The sequence below is a fragment of the Anopheles marshallii genome, chromosome 3, assembly GCF_943734725.1.
Source record: "Anopheles marshallii chromosome 3, idAnoMarsDA_429_01, whole genome shotgun sequence".
Lineage (NCBI taxonomy): Eukaryota > Metazoa > Arthropoda > Insecta > Diptera > Culicidae > Anopheles > Anopheles marshallii.
In genome coordinates this window covers 33972273-33995498 of record NC_071327.1, presented here as the reverse complement: position 1 = coordinate 33995498, position 23226 = coordinate 33972273, and the positions used below count along the sequence as shown (strand labels likewise).

At 41.8% G+C, this 23226-nt stretch overlaps 1 protein-coding gene across 3 annotated transcripts in view; it reads right to left on the bottom strand.

The window, feature by feature from the left end:
• The window catches only part of LOC128710887 (neural-cadherin), a 188891-nt gene that overhangs the window by 53334 nt on the left and 112331 nt on the right, over nt 1–23226 (bottom strand). The window contains exon 1 of one of the 3 annotated variants that reach the window (XM_053805745.1): nt 16209–16260. The exons of the other annotated variants lie outside the window; for them this stretch is intronic. Coding sequence (XP_053661720.1) covers nt 16209–16260 — 52 coding nt within the window. Of the gene's footprint in view, nt 1–16208; nt 16261–23226 lie in introns of those variants that run through there. 3 annotated transcript variants of the gene reach the window in all.

Here is a 23226-nt window from a genome sequence, read left to right as displayed (position 1 = left end):
CTCTGTCAACGCAGCGTGTGTGCACGGAAGCGTGCCAGTTAAAACCATCCACAGCCGAGCTATGAGCGCATTCTGCATAATTTGTACGTGCTGCAGCGTTGTGCGGTGAGCGGGTCATTTTTCGCTAACCAAACGTGCGCCTGTTTGGAGGCGAAATTAGTTAAAATTTCAAAGCGATATAACAACTCATCGGCGACAAGCAATAAATGGTTGCAATGTGGTTTTTTCGATGAAATTTTGATGAAATGAATGATGGAGAGAAGAAAGAAGAATGTTTTGCATATTTCGCACCAATTCGTCGCAGTATTGCTTAGGGTGTAACCAACGTTATGGCGTAAAATTAGATTTGATTGCATGGCAGGATTAGTTTCAAGCTCTTTTTTTGCTCTGTTGAATATCCATTTCCGCTTCGAGCCCTGATATTCGCCTGGGGTTTTGGAGCAATGTCCCACTCTATTTGTTTGGCATTGATTAACCCATTCGACCTATTGAAGCTGGAAGGTATCGATTACCCGTACCTGGGGCATTGAATATACGGTGGGCAACCCTGACACAATGAGCTCAATCGCACCGTACGGAACATCTCAAATTCAAAGCATTCGATTGGATTGGATTTGGATCCGGTGGTATCTTTCACCCGTATCGCTAGTAAGCAAAAAGGTGTGCACCACCGATGTTTGAGCACCGAATGCTGAAGCATTGCAATCACTCACGTACACGCACTTATCCTTTCTAGAAAACCGAACCCATGTAGACTGTGTACGCGACGTCTAGAGTCAACAGTCTGGCAATGGCAATTCCCAACTGCTTATCGTGCAACCTGAAAATAGGCTCAAAGATACGTATGAATGGTCCGCACTGCTACTGATAAAAAAAACTGGATGAAAACAACATTCCAGGAAGGCAAGCTATTGCTGCTCCGTCAAACTCATCCAAACTATTGAGACATTCCAACGCGCGGTGGTGAAATGATTGAAGTTCAACAAAATGTCTTGTCCATTGAACAGATGGAGAAGGATTTTTTTTCTGCCTTTCGAACACACCAGAACGCTGGTACGCTGTCGAGGTTCTGGTGTGGGGGTCCAATTGTGCGTCTACAGGTTTACCGAGAGAAAGAGAGCTTCTGCTTTTACCTGTCGCAGACGGTTTGTGCTTGATTGGAAAGTTTGGAGTTGAAATTGAAATTTCCACAAGAGTGTAAGCGACCACTCTGTATGTGAAAATGGCTTCAGAGTGTGAGCAGGACGTGACTAATTCAGTGCAGACGGTGGATTTGCAGGACAAACATTTGTTTCTTCTTTCCTGATTCCAATCCACCTTTTCTTCATCGCTCAATGATCATACCGAAGGACTTTTTTTGTTGCGGTTGTGAGTACGCGTCGATATGGCGCACTGGTGGATGGGTTCTTGCAGCTACTGCTGCTTGACGACACCCCTCTGATAGGTTCCGCCTGCGGAAAGAGCTATCCTTATGCTCAAGCGTTGATGGGTTTTTGTTGCCGAAATTTATTGAAGAATGCGTGAGCATGCGTTAGAAGAAAAACGTAATCAAAGCCGTAAACATGTGTAACACCTGTGTCAGAAACTTTCCCACATCTCGCTCTGCTCTTGTGGCTGTTTTCATTCAACATTCAAAAGAAGTTTATTCAATTTGAAAATGAAATGCGTGCCAGCAGGGCACCTGGTTCAGAAGGCTGATGCCGCAACCGCTGGTAGATTTCTTTCGATGCATATCAATGAACCAAGCGCTTGAAAGCTATTTCAGCTAAATTTGTGAGTTGTGGTAACAGATTGATCATCAATGGGTAGAGATGAAGCAAAAAATGTGTAGTTCGGTTTAGTTTTACAGGTGTATCTAATAGACAGATGTATATGTTTTTTTTTTTGTAAAACCGTAAAAAGTACAACAAAAAAAAAAAAACAAAAGAACAACAAAAAAACTGAATCAATAGATACAATAGAATCGAGAACGAATAAAACAAAATATAAATAAAACAATGATCAGAACCACTCCATATAATTGCTTTAATTTGAATCATCAATACAAAAGTTATTTATTGTTCTTTTTTATTTAGCAGGGAATTGATTTGCTCTTTTGTGCTTTTCTTTTTTTGTGCTTTGTGCTCTCATTGTGCTTTTGAGAATGCTTCACTTTGAACGTGGAAAGAAAAGCAAATCGTTTAAAGTTAAGTGATATTTCGAGTAACAAACCCAAACCCAATAATGCAATATCGTTTCTTCTGATTCTTGGTAAAAAAGAATGGTTCTTGTACGATCTCCTTATAAACAAAGGAAACAAAAAGCACGCGATTGAAGTACAATAATTGGATGTATGTCGGTATACAGCGTTCGAATCGTTAGCTGAAATGGAGCCAGATACGCTTTCCCGGGGCAACGAACACGATTCGATGATTGGCACTTTTTATCGTGAAAAATCGGAAATGGGACATTTTAGAGCAGAACCACATACGTGGTATATGGTGTTTGATCTTCGATTCTTAGTCAGCCTATTATACTATTTCGCGCGCCACTCGCTCCAACACCCAAAAGGACTCTCCACAGGTTTGACTTTTTTTTACCATATTTTGTTCGATTCACTCGGAATGGAGTTTTCGGTCAAACGGAAGCTCGGTTTTAGCTTGATCGGAAATACACTTTGTGGTGGAGGCATTGGTTGGACAGTTCTACACCATTCGGTGTAGCTGTGCGGTGATACGTGCAGGAGGTACATACCGCAGCTAACTACGGCAACCACTAAATTGTGCTAACTGTATACATTTCGCCAGAAACCAGCACACGGAAAGGCAAGCGAGAAATACGCGCCACTGAGCACATGAAAGTACTTGCGGCGAACGAATGACGAAAAACCCATGGATCATGTGAACGTGGAAGTGTGTGGAAAAGCAAGGAAATTCGTGCACAGTTTGTGTATACATTCGTATAAAAACAATGGCACACGAACGGACACATACTCTGTTGCCACGTGTGTACTAATAGCAAAAGCGTTTCATGGAGCCCCAGCACTTTGAAAATCAAACATCGGAGAGGTCACCGGTAGAAGTTATCAAAGCCCGGACCTGCATCACAAGAACAAAGTGTGCCCAGGCTAACCATTTGCTCTGTTTCTTATCATATTGCTACAACGTTCTCTCTCTCTCTCTCCGTTTCTGCCGGATACCGGTACTGATAGCAACCGGGAACCGGAGAAGGAAATGGCAATCCACAGCCCAGCCTTCCGGGCAAAAACGAGAACGGGGACCGCTCCATTCGTGCACGGTTCGCCACGGTTCACCGCCTGCGCCTGCATGCAGTTGCATCAGTGATTGTGAATGATTGTTAGCAAATAACAGTGGTCCGTTTGTTTTGAGGTGACACATTTCCATTCCCCTTTCACCGGAAGCGAATAACCACCGACCGGAACTACAAAACCGATCCTGGCATCAAATCCTGTGCGGGAGAAAGTGCTGTTGTAACCTGGTAACGTTCACCAAAAACGTTACGAATCGGGTCGGTTTCGCAATCGGCACATTACTATGCACCTATTCCTGCGGCGTCTAACATTTGTGAGCTGAGTCCCCGAAGTTTGACGGTTCTAGTTTACTGTGTGACTGAGCGACCGCACAGATATTTTCAGGCACCGGATGTAAATGATGGACTGGAAAGTGGCTTCGATGGAGCGCTGTACGACGTTGTTGGGCGCCAGCATGGTCACATGCAGCCCACGGTACGACGACGATGATGTTGATGATGATGATGAAGAGCAAAATGAGCTCGAAACAGACGTGTATATGGGCGCGTTGAATGTGAAAAACGATTCACACTACATCGTTCCCTACCAGCAGAAGTCAGTGCCGAGTGCCGCACTGGAACAAAGTTTTTCCTTCATAAATGTCTTTACCCTTTCCCGAATCGTTCGTGGAATCTAACAGGAAGGGGGTGGAAGGTAATCGCTCAGTCCCCGAGCGCATAAAACCGCACATCATCAAACATCGGTTACGGGGTGCATATGGTTCCCATTTACAATTTGTTTGCCAGTGTGTTGGTGCACTATGCGGGTATAGAAAGTGGCAAAGTGTTAAATAGTTTCCATTTCAAAGCCAAACGTAAATATTCACCTTGAGCCAGGATGTTGGGCTAACGCGCTGAATTGACTAAATGTATAATCTGTAGTTAATTTTTGGAACAATGTATTAACCAATAATACAGTTATTACAATGGTATGACGGTTTAGGGGTACAATTACAGTCTTTTTTGGAATCTTTTCAAGCTAAACTGGAACATGTACAGGTTGATATGGAGATGTTCCTACGGTTTTCCAGCCGTTGCTGAATTATGTCCAATTATGAGATAAAGTTTTTTGATTTTTGATTTTATAAAGTCAATAATGCAAGTAAATCGAATATGCCCAATTTTATCATAGACCTGCTCAGGTCCTTGCCAGCTCATAATGAATGCTTCAAATGAGAAAACTTTGTACAAAATCAAATTCATTTTGAACAAGATTTATAAAATGGAAAGGATTTACGATCCACAACTAACTCTTTTTAGCAAAGCTCTACAAATGGCTCCAAATTTCTTACTTTGACTCCGCTTCTTGTTTTAATTGTAAGCACGTTGGACAAGAATAATTAAGCCATAAAAATGTTCATTTTTTGTTGTACCGTTATGTACTTTTTATTATGCCTAATAATTGCTGATCAACCTGTGTGGCAATATGTTAAGATAAGCAACATTTAACTTCACCATCAGCTTTGTGCAGACTGTAAGTTAGCGTTGAAAGATCTAAAACTGCGAAGTAACTTTTATGCCTTTCCCTTTCAACATTTTAATGAGCCACCCCCAAATAAAGAATTTATTCTTCGTCTCGGTAAAGGAACGCTTGTTACGTAACAACATTATAGAAACATGGAAAAGATAACCAAGTCACCCGAAAAACAAAGAAAAAAAAGGACGGAATGTGCACAACAATTTACTGTTCCTTCTTAAACCAACTTTAACGGTTTTGCGCTCCCCGTTCCGTGTGTTGTTTCTAAGAAGTTGGGAAGGATTTCGTATGAAAACACACCTCCCTCTCATCACACGCAACGCATTTCAAAGTTTTATGATAACGCACACGAGTATGCGTATGGTCCACCGGCGTGAGAGCCTGTCGTTTTCCCTAGCCGACGCAATGCAGCCAACCGTAGCCTTCTACCATTTTCCACTTACTGCTTTTTTACATCTAAAACTCTTTGCAACAGTACAGTAAAAGCGTAAAAGAGTTTAAAATATTCGTAAACAAAAAGAAAAAAAAACAAACCAGAAGAAATAAGAAAAAAATAAACCCACACATTACGTGCGAAAGGAGAGGATCTTTCCCTATCTCACACACTCCCTTGGGTTATGCGCAGTCTGGTTAGAATATTGTTGCGTCACACAAAGCCCAGAAAGACTTTGACCCAACGGGCGGTTGAAAATGAATCACTTAATATGTATGGTCTCGCAAATGTGCTTTGGGGAGCGGCTGCTTGCTGAAATTAATTTTTCGCTCAAAACAATCATCCCATTCGCAACAGAGCGGTTGTGTGGCGAAGCGATACTTTTAGTATCTTTTTTATTCGGTGTAAGCATGAAGTGTCGATAAGATGCGGAGTTGACAGGACTTTACAAAAAAAAATAATAATAACAACAGCATTATTTCTCCGTGTACATATCTCGGAGAGGTGAAAGTTGCACTCGACTTGCTATTCCGCTTGAAGGAAGTCTACATTACGCACGTATCACACGCAATTTATCGTACGTCGTTGTCGGATGTCAGACCGAAGGCAGTATAAATATTTACAATGTGCCAATGTGGATTGCCATCCCTTGGCGCAGACTCCAATACGTTTCGCTGCCCGCAGGGATACTAGGCTAAACTCACGTGTTGGAACTTTTGCAGTGTGTGGAAGGCATAAAACTTTAAGCAATCTGCATCGTTAGCCAAGTGGAGATCCGACAACACGAACCCGGGAGGAGACCGTGCGTGAAGCGTCCGGTTTGATGATATGCAAATGATTCGACCCGCTGTGGTGTCATTTGAATTCCGAGCATAAAACGCACTGCGTTGTGACCATAACGATGATCCTAACTCCCACAACGTCACACATATACACGCTCGGGGAGGGTGCCATAGAAGAAAGTCTTGGGAAAATGGAACTAACCTTTCCCTTTCTCGGGGGCGTCCATGAGAAGATGAAAAATATAAACAAACGTAAAGGAGTAGTGAGTCGTTCAGGACATCCCTGGAGAAGTAGCTTAGGAGGTTAGTTATGGGTTTTGAAGTGGCAAAAAATAAAACGCCCACACACACACAAAAACACGAGAATAATCATCGGAGTTCCACCCATGACAGGCCACTAGCACACACCGATGGATTGGGAAAAGAACGATTGCTTAGTACGTTGGTGCACAATGGAGATTTTTTGTTGTCGCTGTTTGGGTATTGTGCCGCATTTTCACCTCCCGTACACATGCCATTTAACTACCCACCGTTTGTTTTGGTACCGCTTCGTACCATTCGTGCTGAGTTTCCGACCAAATATTTCAAACGGTACGCGCTCCACAGAAGCCACATCCGGAAGAGGTTAACCGAAGCTGTTGTTAGCTGGAGATGCTATAAAATTTATAGCCCTTCCTTTTTTCCGTTCTCTTCCGACTTCTATTCCAACACATGAATTACCTCGGTTGCCACTTTCGCTTGGTAGTTCGAATGGAGCGCAAGACGAACCGACAAAAAAGTGGCTATACAACGGTTTCCAGTTTTGCTCTTCATGTGGAGTTTCTTTCAAACGAAATTACTGCGAAAAAGCGGTACAGAGCTTTGAGACGCAAAGAAGTCACCGACCCTAGAGCAAGTGTAGAGCACGGCTAAAGATGCTGGCAAGCAGCCTTAAGACTTCAGCGTAAGCTAACCACCGAACGCCAGACATGGTCCCGGATGGGTCTTTTCGAAATCGTTACGTACTCTCTATCTCTCTGCCGCGAAGGAGTACGTTTGGTATGGGTCGTCTGTTACCATGTAGAAGCGAACACAGATTGTGTTTTATGCTGGTCGTTACAATCAAAAACATTTACATAAAACTTAGATGCAGCACGTACGATAAAAACTACATCGCGTCATCTATGTCACTGGAATTGGTGGTTAAATAAAACATTTATGGTAAGTTATGCTGTACAAACATGGAAACGCGCGTCTCGTGTACGATACGATAGGAATGTACTTTGTGAAATGGTTTAAAGATCCATATCGTTTGTTAATGTCACATAATTTCTTGTTAAAATGTGGTCGACTGTTGAATTATTTTGCTATAAAAATGCAATTACAATGCACAACGATGGGCTAGGGACAGTGATTTTAAATTAAAAATTACCAAAATAATTCAGTTATTTTAGAAATAATAATCGAACGTCACACCAAATGGAACATTTTTCTGTATCACGTTGAATATTCCGCTTTCCTTGTAGTAGTGCACTCAGTTTTCTTTTAAATTACCCTTCATAAATTATGGTAGCGGTATTGGGTTGCTTCCGAGCATGTGCCTTAACGATTGGTGAACAGGAAAAATTAAGAAACTATTGCAAAACCGCACGAGAGAGAGAGGAATAGAAACAATTCGTTCCCAAGCACAATCGGAAATGCTACACCACTTCGTACGGCAATGGTTTGCCGTATAAAACCCGCTCAAAGCTTGCCGGAAGACGATAAAAAACTGAAAACTTTCAACTATCGGGACACGCAGATACACTCATACAGCTGGCACAGCAAGTGTGCAGAATCAATAACATCAAACTGCCACAATGCGCTGCCACAATGTTTGCCAATGACCGGTAAGCATGGGAAATGTGGAACCAACCAGCGCAACATAATCCGGTGCCATAAATTGTACCACAAACAGACACACGCGGTACCCCGGGCGTAAGCGCACACACGGCCGGTCGAAACAGTTTGCCTCCGCAGAGAGAGAGAGAGAGAAAAAGCACGAAAACTGCAGCACACGTACGTCGGAACGCGCGCGACAATTCGGTGGATGAAAAATGGACGCTTTTCTCGATATTGAATTGGCTGCTCGCGGTTTCTGCTGGTAGTGGTTAGGTTTTTTGGCAAACAACCGCGAACGCATTTTGTCACTCCTCACACTCCTTCCGAAACTGCCGCTGACAAAGCCTATATGCACTGTGCTTTGCTTTAACGCGTACGAATTCTAGCTGAAGCTCGTTTCTTTTAAGCTTTGAAGAGCAAAAAGAAAATGATCGCTAATCGAAAAAAAACAAACACAATGCTAGAACGTCGAAGAAATATTACCATGCAAGCTCGCAAGGTTTTTTTTTCAGCAGGGATTCAGGGAACAGCTTTATATACACTCCGACCACTTCATCGATGTCTTTGCATTTTGGAAGAAAATCCCCACAACAGGAAAGCTTCCAACATAAATAGACAACAGCGGGGAAAGTCTTTTTCTTCATTTTCTCCCGCTGCCTACTCCGCGGGGTGGTTTTGCTTTGCTTTTCTTCTACCAGCAGACCACGGGAAACGGATTCTCCACCGGGATCAATATCACACCAACACGCTAACGATAATTTATTACCTTTCATGTGGTGCGCGATTTGGCAGGCCAAAAATTTTTCGCTACTGTCACACACCATTGATGTGGTAGCGGTGGTTTATATTTATGCCTCTGCTGCTTATGGCTGTGCTGTTGTTTCTGGCCACATGAAAAAAAGGTATCTGTTTTATTTATTCACTCGTCTCAGATTCGTTCGTTCGCGGCGTATTGTTGCTGCTGGATGGAAATAATTTATTGCCGCCTGATGGTGATGTTGGCAGGGAAAAGATTATTTGCTGCCATATAAAGACACCGCCGCATCAGTCGGTAGGAAAGTGTTAGAAACCCCCAAAAAAGCGATAGTTACAGGTAGTTATAACTTTTTAGTTACAATGAAGAGATGGTAAAAAAAATCAACATCAAACTGTGAACGAGGAAAGTTTTTCTCCAATTCCGACTAATGAAATATTCATAAGCGAGGTGTACTTTGATCGAAAGAGAGCGTAGGAGAGACATAGAGCGAGAAAGAGAGAGACATGAAAGCTTAACATACCTAAAAACATGACCAAAAAACGAAGCTTGCAACATCCCTGTGTCCCGTATAACACCATCGATTCCATTAGTGTCATTTCTCATACAAAGTGTTAATTTTATGTAACCCATAATGATACCATCCTGTAAGGGGTAGCTGGCAATACCGGTACTGATATCTTTTGCGAGAAATATCGAGTTCCTACCACAAACCGTTAGCCCTTAATTCGGTCGGTTGGTTTGCCCAGCGAGCGTCCAACTGCCGGGGACCGGGGGCTTAGCGCACAGGAAGTTTTAGCTTAAAATTTATGACAAACCATTAAACCGATCGACTACCCACTTAACGCTTTGCCAGGCGAATAGTTGCCGGTTTAAGCATCAGAATGACCTGGAGCCCGGCCAGGCGCTATGGAAATACGTCCCGAGATTTAGTGCACCTTTTCGAATGGTGCGAGTTCTTCCATATCGCAACTTTTCCAAGGTAAACAATTTTTTATTCTTCCTCTACGTAAACACCTTGTAGTAGTGGTTGTTTTTCCGGAACCGTATAGGTAAATCGCTCACTTTGGTCCCTCTCTATCAGGGTTTTGGCATCGCATTTGCAATCGCTCAAGAATGGTGGACGTGCCGCAAAAGGAAACTAACGAGCCTCGGGTAGAAGTGTGCTGTGGACAAGTTGGACTTGCTAATGGAAATGTAAATTGGTTCAGAATTGAAACCCTATGGAGGAAGCATATTAATTTGCAGCAATTTATCGTCATCGAGCTGGATGCGGTAAGGTCCAGTGGGGGAAGTGTACCGTCCAAATCGAAGTTGGAACGTCCAATTCGTCCCGATGAAGTTGGTCTTTGCGGACGTGGTCCGACTATCGATGGGGATAGTCCGATGGTCAGCTTGGCGCGTTATTTTGGAGGCTATAAGCAGGATGGCTTTGCTAGGCGAGAGCTTTGAATACGGGGATTATTTAAAGCGGTTCACTAGTGAGATTGTAACGACCATCACGATGGTGTGTTGAATGGATTAGAGTTGGCCATATTGCCACGTCGTTGCAAACACCTAGAACTGCCGGACGGTATAGAATTGTTAAGATAAAATAGAACCTTAAATTTAGAAGTGGCAAAAACTTTTTTTTTTTCTTGGGATCAACGTAACGGTGGCTCATTGATCGTTGGATACATTCTCGGTGGACCACAGTCAGCAAAGCATACTGAACAAACTTTCATAAGCTCACGACAAATAACCACAGGGAAACCAAAAGCTTGCAAATGCTCACCACGGCCGTGTTGGCATCAGCGCGGTGTTATTATTTCAATTGCACTCAATCCTTAAGGGATGCACTGCGGTAAAGTATACCTTTTGGAAAGGCTAAAATCAACGAACTGCTTGCTATAGCAAACATCATCTTCCGGCCGGTGCATAGCGCGACTCCTGCTGGTGGATGAAAGTTTACTTTGTTAAATAGAGTTGCAGAGCATGGTGAGCTTAACTAAATATTGTTAAACAATGACAGCAAAGTGGTAACACAAACCACAGCGATACCATTGCCTGCGGTAAGGTATGTGCAACTGTTGCAAAAGCTAATGCACCCGGAGAACATTTCCGCCGTGTACCACAATGAAGCACGCTTGACAGTCCGCCTCATTGGTGGGAATCGTCGTAAGGCGTACAGTTTACCAGAATTTCCACGGAGTGAAACTTACCGTTGCAAAATTCAATTAGCTCCGAGCTTGTGGAAACATCTCCATTTGTGAGGGAAATGAAAAACATCACAAACAAATCGAATTGGTGGAACGAGTTGCACGCTGTAACACGATACAATTGTTGCATACCAAAACAGCGGCCCATGATTCCTCGCCGTGCCGAGTTTTACAACCACAAAGGCCCGGCCAGTACTTTTTTCGGTGGCACAAAGAAGCTCACGGTATTTCCAATCAAAGCTGCACTCAAATTAGAAGTGCGAGAGAAAATTGAATCGTGCAATCAGTATTGAATGTCTCTCGAATAATAGGCATAAGTTTCTATCGAATGAACGATGCATTTAATGTGAAAGAAGAGGAGAAAAAACCCCCTATTTCCAATGCTGTCCGCGATACAGTTGCAATGTACACGGTTTGCACTTTGACGATGGTCCATTGATCGGGGATCTCATTCCTGCAGCAGTTGGGCTCGGTTCATTGACGATGCAAGGCAATCGCTGCTTTCTATTGTCCTTTAAAGCAAAGAGGGAGAGCGGAAGAAACGCTGAGGTGGGAGGAGCGACTTTGTGATACAACTTTGATATCGATGATTTTTTGCCCAGCTGGTTTTGTTCTGTTCAGATGCTGAGCAAGGGTTATACACGGCCCCCAACTCCTCAGACCAGTACGGTTTGGGACAATGTACACCTAATCGAAGGCGACATTCAGAAGGCTGGCACGGTATGGTTAGCCATCGTACCGGTGTTCGTTTGTTGTGAAATTTTCGGTGCTTCACTCTTTAATGAAATTTCACATTCGTACGATGATAAATCACGCCCCCAAAACGTGACTTATTAGCTGAACCCCGAAGCAGAACGGACCGACATGAAAGCAACCGAAGCCCGACTGGTACACACCGATGGTTTGTTGAAGTTAAAATGGGACACAAAAAAATGAAACAGCCTCGAACGCTTCTTGTTGGGTTACCGGTTTTTCGATCTTGCTTAATAATGGCAGGCGTGCCATGAACGTTCCCAAGAAGGCAACCGGTGGGCTATCACGGCGCACTGATGGAGATAGATTGGCTTCGTTCGTTTGGAAGCTTCGAAGCGCCCGAAGAAATTCTTCAAAATTTCACAAAATGATGTTTTCAAGAGGCTTTCAGGAATGATTCGCTTTTTTCGTCCTCCACTGGCGCTTGTGACTGATGTCGAAGACCTTCAATTTCGATGCTGCACTTTTCCTTCCATTCGATTGGCTGTGACATGAAATATTGTACCTTGCCTTCCGTTGCCTTCAGGCGCCACCATATATTTGCTCGTTCCGGCATTGGTGTTAAAAGCCTGACACGGATACAGTGATGCTGTTGGCGACTTCAAGCATTCTACAATGTTTGCCTCTGGACTGAACATGAGTGACAGACAAGTCAACCGGTGGCCGAAATAGGGCATTGATTGACGTTTCAAAACGGTGGTACGGGAGGATTTCATACAAAGCCTTCCGTACGGTTTGATGGACCAAAAGAAGGAAACTCTTGAAAAGGTGTTGTACGGGAAGTAGTTTTTATTGTGGAACAGCATACAACTGTTTCGCAGGCTAAATGCAGTACGAGGCAAATATTTCAGAAATGATATTTCACCGAATAATGCTGAAGCCAATAATAAGAAAAATTAGCTATGAACATTTGAAATTAAACATTCGAAGAAAGTTATGTAGCCAGGAAATAATTAGCAGCAATATGAATTCTCATTTTCATTACGAATTAAGTACTAGTTTGGTCTGAAGTTCGACGAAAAGCTCAAAAAACCCAATCGAAAGTTTCTCCAAAAAACAAAACCATAAAAACAAAACAAAAAAACCTTTTGGTCTTAGTTCGAATTCTTCTTTGAAGAACATGAAGCCGAAGTGTTGATTATGTTTTTTAAGATCTAGGAACTGAATTTAAAAAGAAATAAAATTTCAACATCTCCCAGAACATGTGTTATTGGACGATGGTAATCGTAGGGCTTGCGGTTCTAAAATTTCAACAACATCAAGTCCCTCCTTCTTGGTAATAGGATGCATGCAAACTGACGTAGGAGAGCTGAACGTTGATGAATAAATGCGAAACTTTTGGTTCATCTTCGTTTACTTCAAGCGTTGCAGCATGGTTTATGATACTTCCTTGCTCGGAATATAAACGAGAGGGCAGAGCAGGACCTTTACTAATGAGAGTTTAGCATATTTCCTCTTGCGTTAGTGGCTGTTGTGCGTCATCTTCTAATTTACAGCTTCACACGTCTCCGGCACTTGAAGTACTGACGTGGAGCGGTTTTTGTGGTTGGTAACGAACACGGCATTTAACAGCCTCACCAACGAACGATGGACGTGAAGAGCGTTGGTAAGGCATCGACCATCGGGCGGAAATTGAGTGTGAAAAGTTTTACAATTTGTTCCCGCAGAGCAAGTGTTACCACCGCACCAACAACTGGCAAATGGCGCCAAAAGGAAGACTGTCTCAAAACTTCGTATCAATCTCCGCGTTCGTGCGTTGAGCGTACCCAGCACCACCGATGGACTGCTACTCACTCTGCACAGACTGCTGAACAAGCCATCCCAATGGGAAGTTCTATCTGATAAAACTACTTCCGTTACCGACTGCGACAGCCGGAAGCAGCTTCCCGGTGCCAAGCCCCAAGGCAAGTAGCAGTAGGGTGAAAATATGGCCAATAAGTGTTACTCTCTTCTGCTTTACGGAAAGTTTTGCCACTCACACTGACGGCAACTAGTGGAAGTGAAGCACTAAAAAAGTGTCAAATATGGAACCGAGACACAGAACCGGATTGGATAGCCGGGGTGATGCCATATCGCTTTTACGGTGGACAAGACTGGGGATGCTTCTATGGGCGGGAGATTGAGTGAAGTTGAGCCAGTGAGGTAAAGTTTCCCCGTCGCGGCCAGGACAAGTTCACTCAGGGATAAAATTTTTACGTCACGCTAGAAAATCGTTTCGACCACTAGAGGCATGCAAAGCAGTATTTGAAGGTATCGGTATGGGTTCTGGTGAAAAAAAAACCCAATGAAAGATATAGAGATTGCGGAAGACACTCAAGTTCAACGGAATACGACAATTTTTTTTCTTGAACCATTCGTAAACTATGGTGGTACCACAGAATTGGGCGGATAAGAAGTTATGAATGATTTTGATTCTTTTTCTTCTCAACATGAGTTTATCTTGATTATCAAACTTCACAATTGGACTTGCCCGCTATTTTTCCATATGAATTTCATTGATTGTTGTGTAACCAAAACTTAAAAAAGGAACAATTAATGTTACAAAAATTCATGGAAATATTGTATGTTGAAATAATATTCCTGGTAACAGTTGAAATTCCAATGTCAAAGCACATAAAATAGTTACCACAATATTTGCATAACTAAACAAGCAAAATAAAGTAATAACTTGATCATTGTTCTTAGCGTAAAGTTTAACCACATGCAACATCCTCGAGGTATACACCAAAATTGGATGTATTAACGAACAGGACAATGAAAACATAAAGCTACCGAAAAGTTTGGTTTGCTTTCAATACAATTTCCCTCATTTTGCTATCCGCTTGAGGTCAAAAGAGAGTTTTTTATACTGTCTAGTTTTAGAAACAGCGCAAACCAACTCGTTATGCACAGCCCTGCCGAACATTGTGCTGCTTTAACTGTATGTAATCAGATTAATTCAATCGAAAACAATCGCCTTCCAGCAAACAAAGCCAAGCAAGGCCTCCAAGAACCTACAAACAAAGAGGTTTCAGTTTGTGACCGAAAACTAGTGAACAAGTACAATCACCCACCATTGTGTTTGGTGGTGCTGTGTGCTATAAAAATCTGCATTGGGTAGATTCTGGCGATGAAATAACTTGAAATAACAGCTTCTTTAACAGCACTGTACGCAAGATAAGCCATTTCCTCGTTGTTCGATAACATTGTTAAGCATTGGGGATGGCCATGGAGTATCCCACGAGCGCTGAGGAAAATTTTGCTAATCAAGCGCATTTCTTGTGTTTAATATGTGTAGATAAAGTTTATTATTAAACCGGATACAACTACAATTGACATAAAAAAGGGCATTGAATGATCGAAACGAATTGTGGTTTATACAAAGAACAAAAAGAATTAACGAAAAATTAAAGTTGTTGGTAAATTTCAAAACGACTAGCAATTTCAAAACTCCAAATCCTGGGTTGGCTTTAGACAAAACACAACAAACTCTACGAAGGACATTTAAAAAGGCATTACACAATCATGAATGAATTAACGTCGTGCAGAGTAATACGGACAGCAAGCTTGTAATCATTTTTCAAGATTGAAACATAATCTACGAAGCATGGCCTGGAACCCTTATCGTTTAACTCTTGTGAAAGAAAAGGATGCAAAACGAGGCGCTGTTGCACAATGGAGCACTGCATTTATTTTACAGCAGCGAAAAATGAACAACAAATTTGCATAATCCTACCCAACTACGAGCATTTAAGAGACCGCACAACGAGTGCGTATGAAAGTTGGACTCAAGTTCGCCCCTCCTCGAAGACAGCTCGAAAAAGGGATTATCAGATTCACATGAATGAACCAAGAGGATGTGCATAATAAAATTAGCTACCATACGTTCCTTATGGTTCTGAACGTGTTGGGAGCTGAACGTTTTGAATTTTAAGCTATATTTCATTTAATCATTGTTATGGTCACCCACCAGTAGGATGAACTGTTTTGTGCTAGGAGAATGGCGATTTAGCAAACTGACGTTAATATAACCAAAGATGGAGACGCCTGGTTGTTGTAGCTTATGGAGATGCCTCGTTGTTCTGGTTCATGGAGACGCCTGGTCGTTCGTTACTTTCACACCGTGACGGTGTAGTCGTTGCTTGGAAAATCTGTACATTTACCAAAACTCATGAATTCAACTTTCAAACTCATTGCAGGTAGCGAAATCAACGGCTTCAGTTGAGCGAAGTTGGCTATCTTCACCGAATGTACCATTTTGCCAGCGTCAGGAAGACTTTCCACAACTCACACTATCCATCGGCGTGTACTACAATGCACCTCGTAGCCAGGTAGGGAAGACGATAGTTGGGAGACCCAGCACAATACGCCGTATTTTCCATTTGCAATGCAAATGTTATGATAATTGTCTTGTCGACATCGCTGTCAACGTTGGGCTTCGCTTGGGAAGCCAATCTGGGGCGTGTCGAGGTGTAAGTAAAGCGCCTCTTGCTATGTAATGGTGTTACGAATAAGAAAGACTAGACAAAGTTTTCACTCGAGTTCATTGTTCAAACGACAGGCCAGAGAGCATCGATGGCTTCGGGTAGCCACTGGCGAAGTCAATGAAATCAAAAATAACTTCAAACAAACACAGTTTGATAAATCCGCTCCGAAAGAAACAACGAAGGTGAAACAACTTTACCTAGATACGTGCTATTCGTAAGTACCCAGAATATCTTGAGTGGATCTACCATCACTTCTAGCAGATAGACGTGATGTCGCCGTAACAGGGCACCGATGCAGGATAGGATCACTGTTTGAATCACTAGTCACCAACAGGCACTGTACTCCGCTCGGGGCAATACTTTCCCGATTGACGCTTGCGACAATCGCAAACCAGCGAGATGACGATACTGGTTGTCGCTGTAGTAGCGGTGTGCGCGATGGCTATGGCAGCTCTCGTTCAGGGAGATCACCAGAGAACTTGTTAGCTTTCCAAACGGGGACAAACACAATGGTGACGGTTTTAACGGTAGTACCGCGTAGAGGAAGATGACCGGAAGCAGACACGTGGAAACACTTTTCATCGCAGCGGATGTCGCCCACCGATCGACCACCGAAATACGCTTTTAACCACAACGCTTTATCATTGGATGCACAAACATTAAGATAACGGCACTAACGCAAGGCTGTATGGCAATAATTGTGGATATTTTCACAAAAATGAACATTTCTTAATTAATTTTCACTTAACTAGTACCATAACTTTTTGCATAATACATCACATTTCTCATAGATTTCTTGAAACCCAAAAAAAGAAACTCAGCCTACGATGGCTTCGAAAATCTAATTCCGAAAGCTAATAAATTTACGTTATATCTTCGTCAATTTTTAGTGCATAAACATCAAACTCTTTAACAACCGCTTCAGTTACCGAACGCGAGCGCGTTTCTCAAACAACTGCCAAGTCGAAATGAAATCGTAAGATGCCGAACGTCGAAGTTCGGGAACTCACCGACACGAGAGCTTTGCCTGTTCTGGGTACACGCTCCAACTTCATAGAGCTACCCGAACCTATGGTGCTAGCCCGGTCTGGGTCATTGGGCCACAAGGCCGAAAGCGGCTGTGAGACTGCAAGCTGCTGACACCGACACCAAAAGGTTAACTGAGAACCAAAACAATCGGCACTCACAACGCTCGTACACGAATGCGCAGTTAATTCACGGTCACGACTCATGGCTACTCACTGGGTTGTGGCGCGCAATTTGGCGGGTCCATTTTCTTCCAGTATCCTCTTACAGCTGTGCTTCTTCGCATGGTAATTAAATTGTCAACTAGGCTTGCAGACCTGGATTCATCGGACTCTCACCGAAAAAGGACGATTTATATGCTGAACGTACGCCGAACGGCGGTGGTTTATGCCTTCGTTTCTTTTGTTTTCTTAGTTATAAATTCGGTTTTGTGGTGTTTGTATTCACTTTCGTTAGGTAGGGAATCTTTTTATATGTTCCGGTGTTAGTTCTGTAAACAAAGCAATGACCTTCGCTTGCCTTTAAATTTCTGTGGGTAGCTTTGCACAGATTGCACCTTCTGAAAGGGTTTAATCAAAGAAGTAAACTTTTCACAAACAATGCTAAAGCATCCGCCTATCGTCGGAGGTTCCGTTCTCATCCACCGACACGTGGAAAGATTGCCCAGTAAGGCAGCACCTGATACGCTTTAGGCTTCAAGTTCGCATCTCATATGATTGCATTCTGTCAGCGGTACAGCATCCTGTGGCTTATAACATTCTTGTTTTTAATTAAAACTTTTTTATTTTGTTAACCCATACTTCTTCGCACGCTAAAATAGACATGTGGCGAATTTCAATCCTAGCGTTTGCTCAGCTATTTTTTTTCTGTTTTACATCCATGGAATACTCAGTGCTTAAGGTATATACTGATATTTTGTGCATGTTTGAATTATAATATTATAAAACACCTTGCACAATCTCTTTGCTGTAAGAAATATAAATAAAATCATACTTGATGTATAAACTTTAATACATGAGAAAATGAAGAAATAATTAAATTATTCAAAAGTTCTAGCTCCACACGAGCTAATGTCATCGACTGCAACATGAGTGCAAAATGTAACAGGTAGCAGCGAAGATATCGTTTTTTGTGCAACGTGTTCAATGTTGATTTTCCCGTTTCGTGCGAGTTCTCTTCAAATAGTTGAATCGTACATGCACTCGTTCACCCGTCATCGTGCCTGTCTGGAACGTTAGCTAATAAACTATGCTGTTGGCAACGGTACGAGATGAAACCCCTGCCAAGGCAGTGCACCGAAAGCCCTAGTGGGGTGCAGAAGAAATCGTTAGCTTCTTGAACAATTTCTCAAATGCACCATGCTCTCGCATCGCCGTGCTGTCGTACACTTCTGCTCATCGGGTTGTGCCGGCGGTAGGTGCAAACGTTCGATTCTTTCGTCTGCAGGATATGTCAATTTATCGAATTGTGTGGTAAAGATAATCGTTGTCAGTGAAGATGCAGACCAAACCGGGTGGATGGGAAGTCTTAAAGGTAAAGCACGGAATGAATCGAACACGCTCCAAGCGACAGCAACAGAAGCAGTTGGAGGTGCAATCCAATTTCGTTCATTGTGTCCGAGAAGTAAATCGAACTTTTCCCAATAGTGGATGGCGAGTGAGAAGAAGCTAGATTAAGACGGGGTTTGCTAGCGTTTGCAGGGATCAGGCATCTTTTCATTCGACCAGGTGATGAACTCTAAAACTTCGAGCTACAGCAACCTGGACAGCTTAATAGATTATCCTCTGGAAGACAGGGAACGAACTGTGAGAAGAAGGGAGCAGAAGGGACTCAGACAATGGAAAGTTATTAAAGACGATTGTGAAGCAAATTGAAATGTAACGATTTCAATAATCCGTACATTACATTCATCAGTGTCATAATTTAAATCTCTATTTTTATTACGAACACGGAATTAGTTTCAATGAGACATGCGGATTATATCTAATCTGCTTCAACCGGTTTTTTTTTCTATGAAATGCTTTCAGGTAAGCCATCTAATTGTTTAGTAGTGAATAATCACAGCGACAAAACTTTTCAGTGTTGAGTCGTTTAATATTGGCGCTGTAGCCTTATTAAATTTTTTAAAAAAACCAACACTCATTAACAAGTTGTAAGGGGAAACAAACTAAACAGAAACAACCATAAATACAAGCAATCTGAAAAATAATCAACCATTTGAACAAACAATCGTGAATTCGCTTCCGTTCACTTCTGTTGGGAGTCACGGGATGTCCTTTGCTCCTTAGAAGCAACTTTCCCGAAGCAAAAACACTTTTAATTTGCTTAACGATAATTAACTCCTTCTGTGTACATTATTCGTCCGCGCTTTTCCGCTTTTATTGGTGTGTGGATTAGCTAAGTGAGTTTTCATCTTTCTTCCACCGGAAAAAATGCTACCCTGATCGAGGATAGCCAGCTAGAAGTAGGAAGCTTTTAATAAATGAATTCAACGCCCACATATTCCGTGGTAAAATTCTGCTATCTTTCGGCGCACTACCTGGTTTTTCGTTAGGTTCAGCCATTGAAGGTGCAATATTTAGGCAACCCTAAATACAAACCGTTGTTTGCTCAAAGAATACTTGAAGGTTACTACGTACAGCAACAAGATTTATGTTTTCCCCCTGCCCGCAGAAGAGATGGTTTGAATATGTTTCTGATAAAAATGGTAAAACACCTTCAATACCAGCAAAAGTAAGATGATCTTTTTCTATTCAACTGTGATAAAAACTACCTTCGCATTTCATCACGATGAGGCTAAGCGGACCAAGCGGACAATGAGCGTTTTTTACATGCCAAGATCGTCTCTTGCATTGAACCGGCATCAGAGGCTATTTACATGATGGTTTTAATTAAACCATACTCCTTTTTTCCTTTTTTTAATTGAAGCGAACTTCCAAACGGTAGCTTAAGAAAATTGGAATGCTACAATAATAAAAAAACACGAACTCCGGTCTTTCCGGCCCATTTTCAAGCTCTTGTTCGCGTGCTGACTATAATGCCAGTGTTTATTAGTGGAACCTAATCGAGGTTAACGACTGTTGGATAGCGTTACTGCGCACTTAAGCACGTGACAGCATTGTCGGAGACTTTGCCAAAATCGTCAAACTTTGCTGTTGTCTCAGAGAGATTTGTTTCGGGTGAGCAATCTTCCCGGCGGGGGAGGAAACTAATTGAATTGTTTGCTTTAAAAATCTAAATGAATCGGTCAAAACGTGCAACATCGGGTGACATAATTAGCAAGCAAAACTTAAGACACTGTGCTTTTGGTGGAAATGCATTGGTGTAATTTATCCAATTAGTATTAATTGGTTCAATAAAGAGAATTGGGTGTAATTGGATATGTCGAACAAAGATTAACTTGGACTGTTTGGTTAAGAATTTTTAACCGGACGTTCTTTTTTTGCTCGACTGTTTACTAAACGGCTAATCATAACAAAAAGTGTGTTTTCATCAAAAGATTTTATTCTTAATATAAACACAATGTTTTTCAGACACGTTTTGTTGTATGCAAATATACAACATGAACCGATTTAAAATGCTCTGTGTATGTTTTATGTTTCAAAACCAGAGTAAACAGTTCCTATAAACCATAGAAAATCGTACATATATTGTCGATGAATGATGGCCAATGATTTGCTCACTTTCGATGAACCGCATGTACGTGAATTTTATCATTTTAGTACAAGATTCTACCCAAACCAGTGAGTCATGTCTAGGATTATGGTGCTATATATTATAGCAGCTAACATCCCATATTTGGTTATTCAAGTTAATGCTTAAATTTTATGGATTGCTTAACAGTTGGGGTTGCTGTCCAGAAAACATTCGATTTCTTTAGCAAATAACATTCTATAAAAATGTTTCTCAGAAGCTTTAAAAGGATGTGAATTTTGAGCATGCGCACTGTTTTCTGCCGAAGTAGATGGTAGCTACTATAGCATGTGCTATAAAAATTGCTGCAATAAGAACGACAAAGCTTTGCTTACAATTTTCAGCAAAGCTTTTAGCAGGAAAATTAATACGTTAAGCTTTCATGCAAGTTCTTTGCAAAACTTAATACTTCAAATAAACTCCACGTTGTTAGTAAACGTATTGCTTATTTTAGATTATATATAATGATACATAATGTTGTGTGTACCTTTTAACCAAAGGTTTTACACTCAGTAGAAGCTTCAATGTCTGTTTTGTAATATTTAGTTAAATACATACGATAGAGTTCCGCTTTTGTTTTCCGTACTGGATAAGAATTTTCCCATTACCTGCAATGAAAAATATAATAATACATTAAAAATCATGTTTTATACTAAAAATTGAAAAGTTCGCATAATTTTGTTATTTGACTATTTGGTATTAGAGTATTAACATAAAACTATGAAATAAAGAAGTAACATGACTACAACGATTTTACTTCCTAGATACTGCAGCATAACGATGGCCACAGACACAGAAAATTCACAGCTTCATTAAGACTACGTAATTAAATAACGGTCTCCTTACCCTTGTTTTGCGATTTTATCACTGCGCACTGTTCCGTGCAAACAGTACTAATACGGCCAACAGGTACCAATTTGGGCATAGAATTGATCGTTTGTAGGGTAAGGAATGCGATAGACCGACAACGATACGGAAAGTCATCTCTAAGCGTCTGTACCGTGCTAAGCATGATGTCATGGCAAACTTAACCGTGAAGTCTGTAAAGCTTATGGTGTAGAACATAAAACCACACTATTGGAGATAGATTCAGTTTAGCAAAATGGCGTTAGAGGCAGGTATGAAATGAAATGTTGTAATGAGTTTCTATGAATCGTGGAACTGTTGCTCTGCGTTATACTTAAATATTACTTCAGTGTTCATGATGTCAAACTGTTGAAGTTGATCACAACAAAATTATCTTAAAATATAATACAATTTTTTTTTTATTACGTAAAAATTGTATTGACCCAATGGTAACTAATGAAGCTTCCAGCTTTATTATAAATGAATGAAGATGCACTTTAATAAAACAGGTTGGACTCTATTTCCTGCAAAACAAATACGTTGTTGCCAATGAGTTTCAATCATAGCAGTGTGATAACACCATCTTTGCTAGACCGTTTGCCTTATGGTTAATAAGCAGCTGAAACACCTCTCACACTGAAGGATGATGCGGGAAACATCATAGCTAAAGAATCGTCCACACCGGGTCGAAATCAGTTTAGGAGTTTAGCCTTCTGTCTATGAACTAAGGTAGAAGGTACTGTTGTTATGCTTTTATGAAACACTGGAAGCTGACAGCTGCCGTTGTCTCCAACGGAACCTAAACCTCGCCTCGACTATCGATCCGACGTACAAAGCTACTAACCACACGGTACAATAAGGCAAGCACCACGAGATTGATGATAATGTTCTTGTACGCGAGGCAAGCGCGAGGTGTTCGTGGGGTATTGAGCAAGGCGTGTCTTTGCTGCACTCCTTCCTCTGCTAAGTGTTGCATAGAAACTGATGCCGTACGCTAGACACTGTTCAAGATTCTCAAGATAGCAGTAAATAATTTTGCAAGCAAACCACAACATGATTGACATGCACACATTCGCAAACATACGTACTCGCACGTCTTGAGGCTCTGCATGGTGCACAGCCGGGAGAGAGCAAGAGAAAAAGAGAGAGATACAGACTAAAAGGTGCTGCACTATGTTGCACAAACTTTGCTCGGTACCGAAGGAAAAAATATACAAAATGTTTATCCATCAACGTACGGTAAAATGATGACGACGAAGATGGTGTTGTTGACGAATTTTCCGTGACGACCGTGATCGATATGCTGACTTCCAGCTAGTCAAAGCCAAGCTTGAAACCGAAACGGTCACCGTGAGGATCTGCAGGAAGCGCAACGATGGAGTACTGCAACACTGTTTCTTGACGCAAATGCGTGGCTGTGTGAATGGACGCATCAATGTCGGTCCTATCGACCGCAAGCCCATGTAGTTTATCGACAACAGTAGTACCACGTGTTTTATATCCCCCTCGTTACATTGGCGAAAGCTCTCGTTGCATTCATGGTATGTTTGTACTCGGTAGGGCACTCGCTAGGCCCTGTGGATGTGGAAATACATGCGAGTTTGGGCCGTGTACATAACAAAGGAGCAGCACAACTATGGTGGTATGACG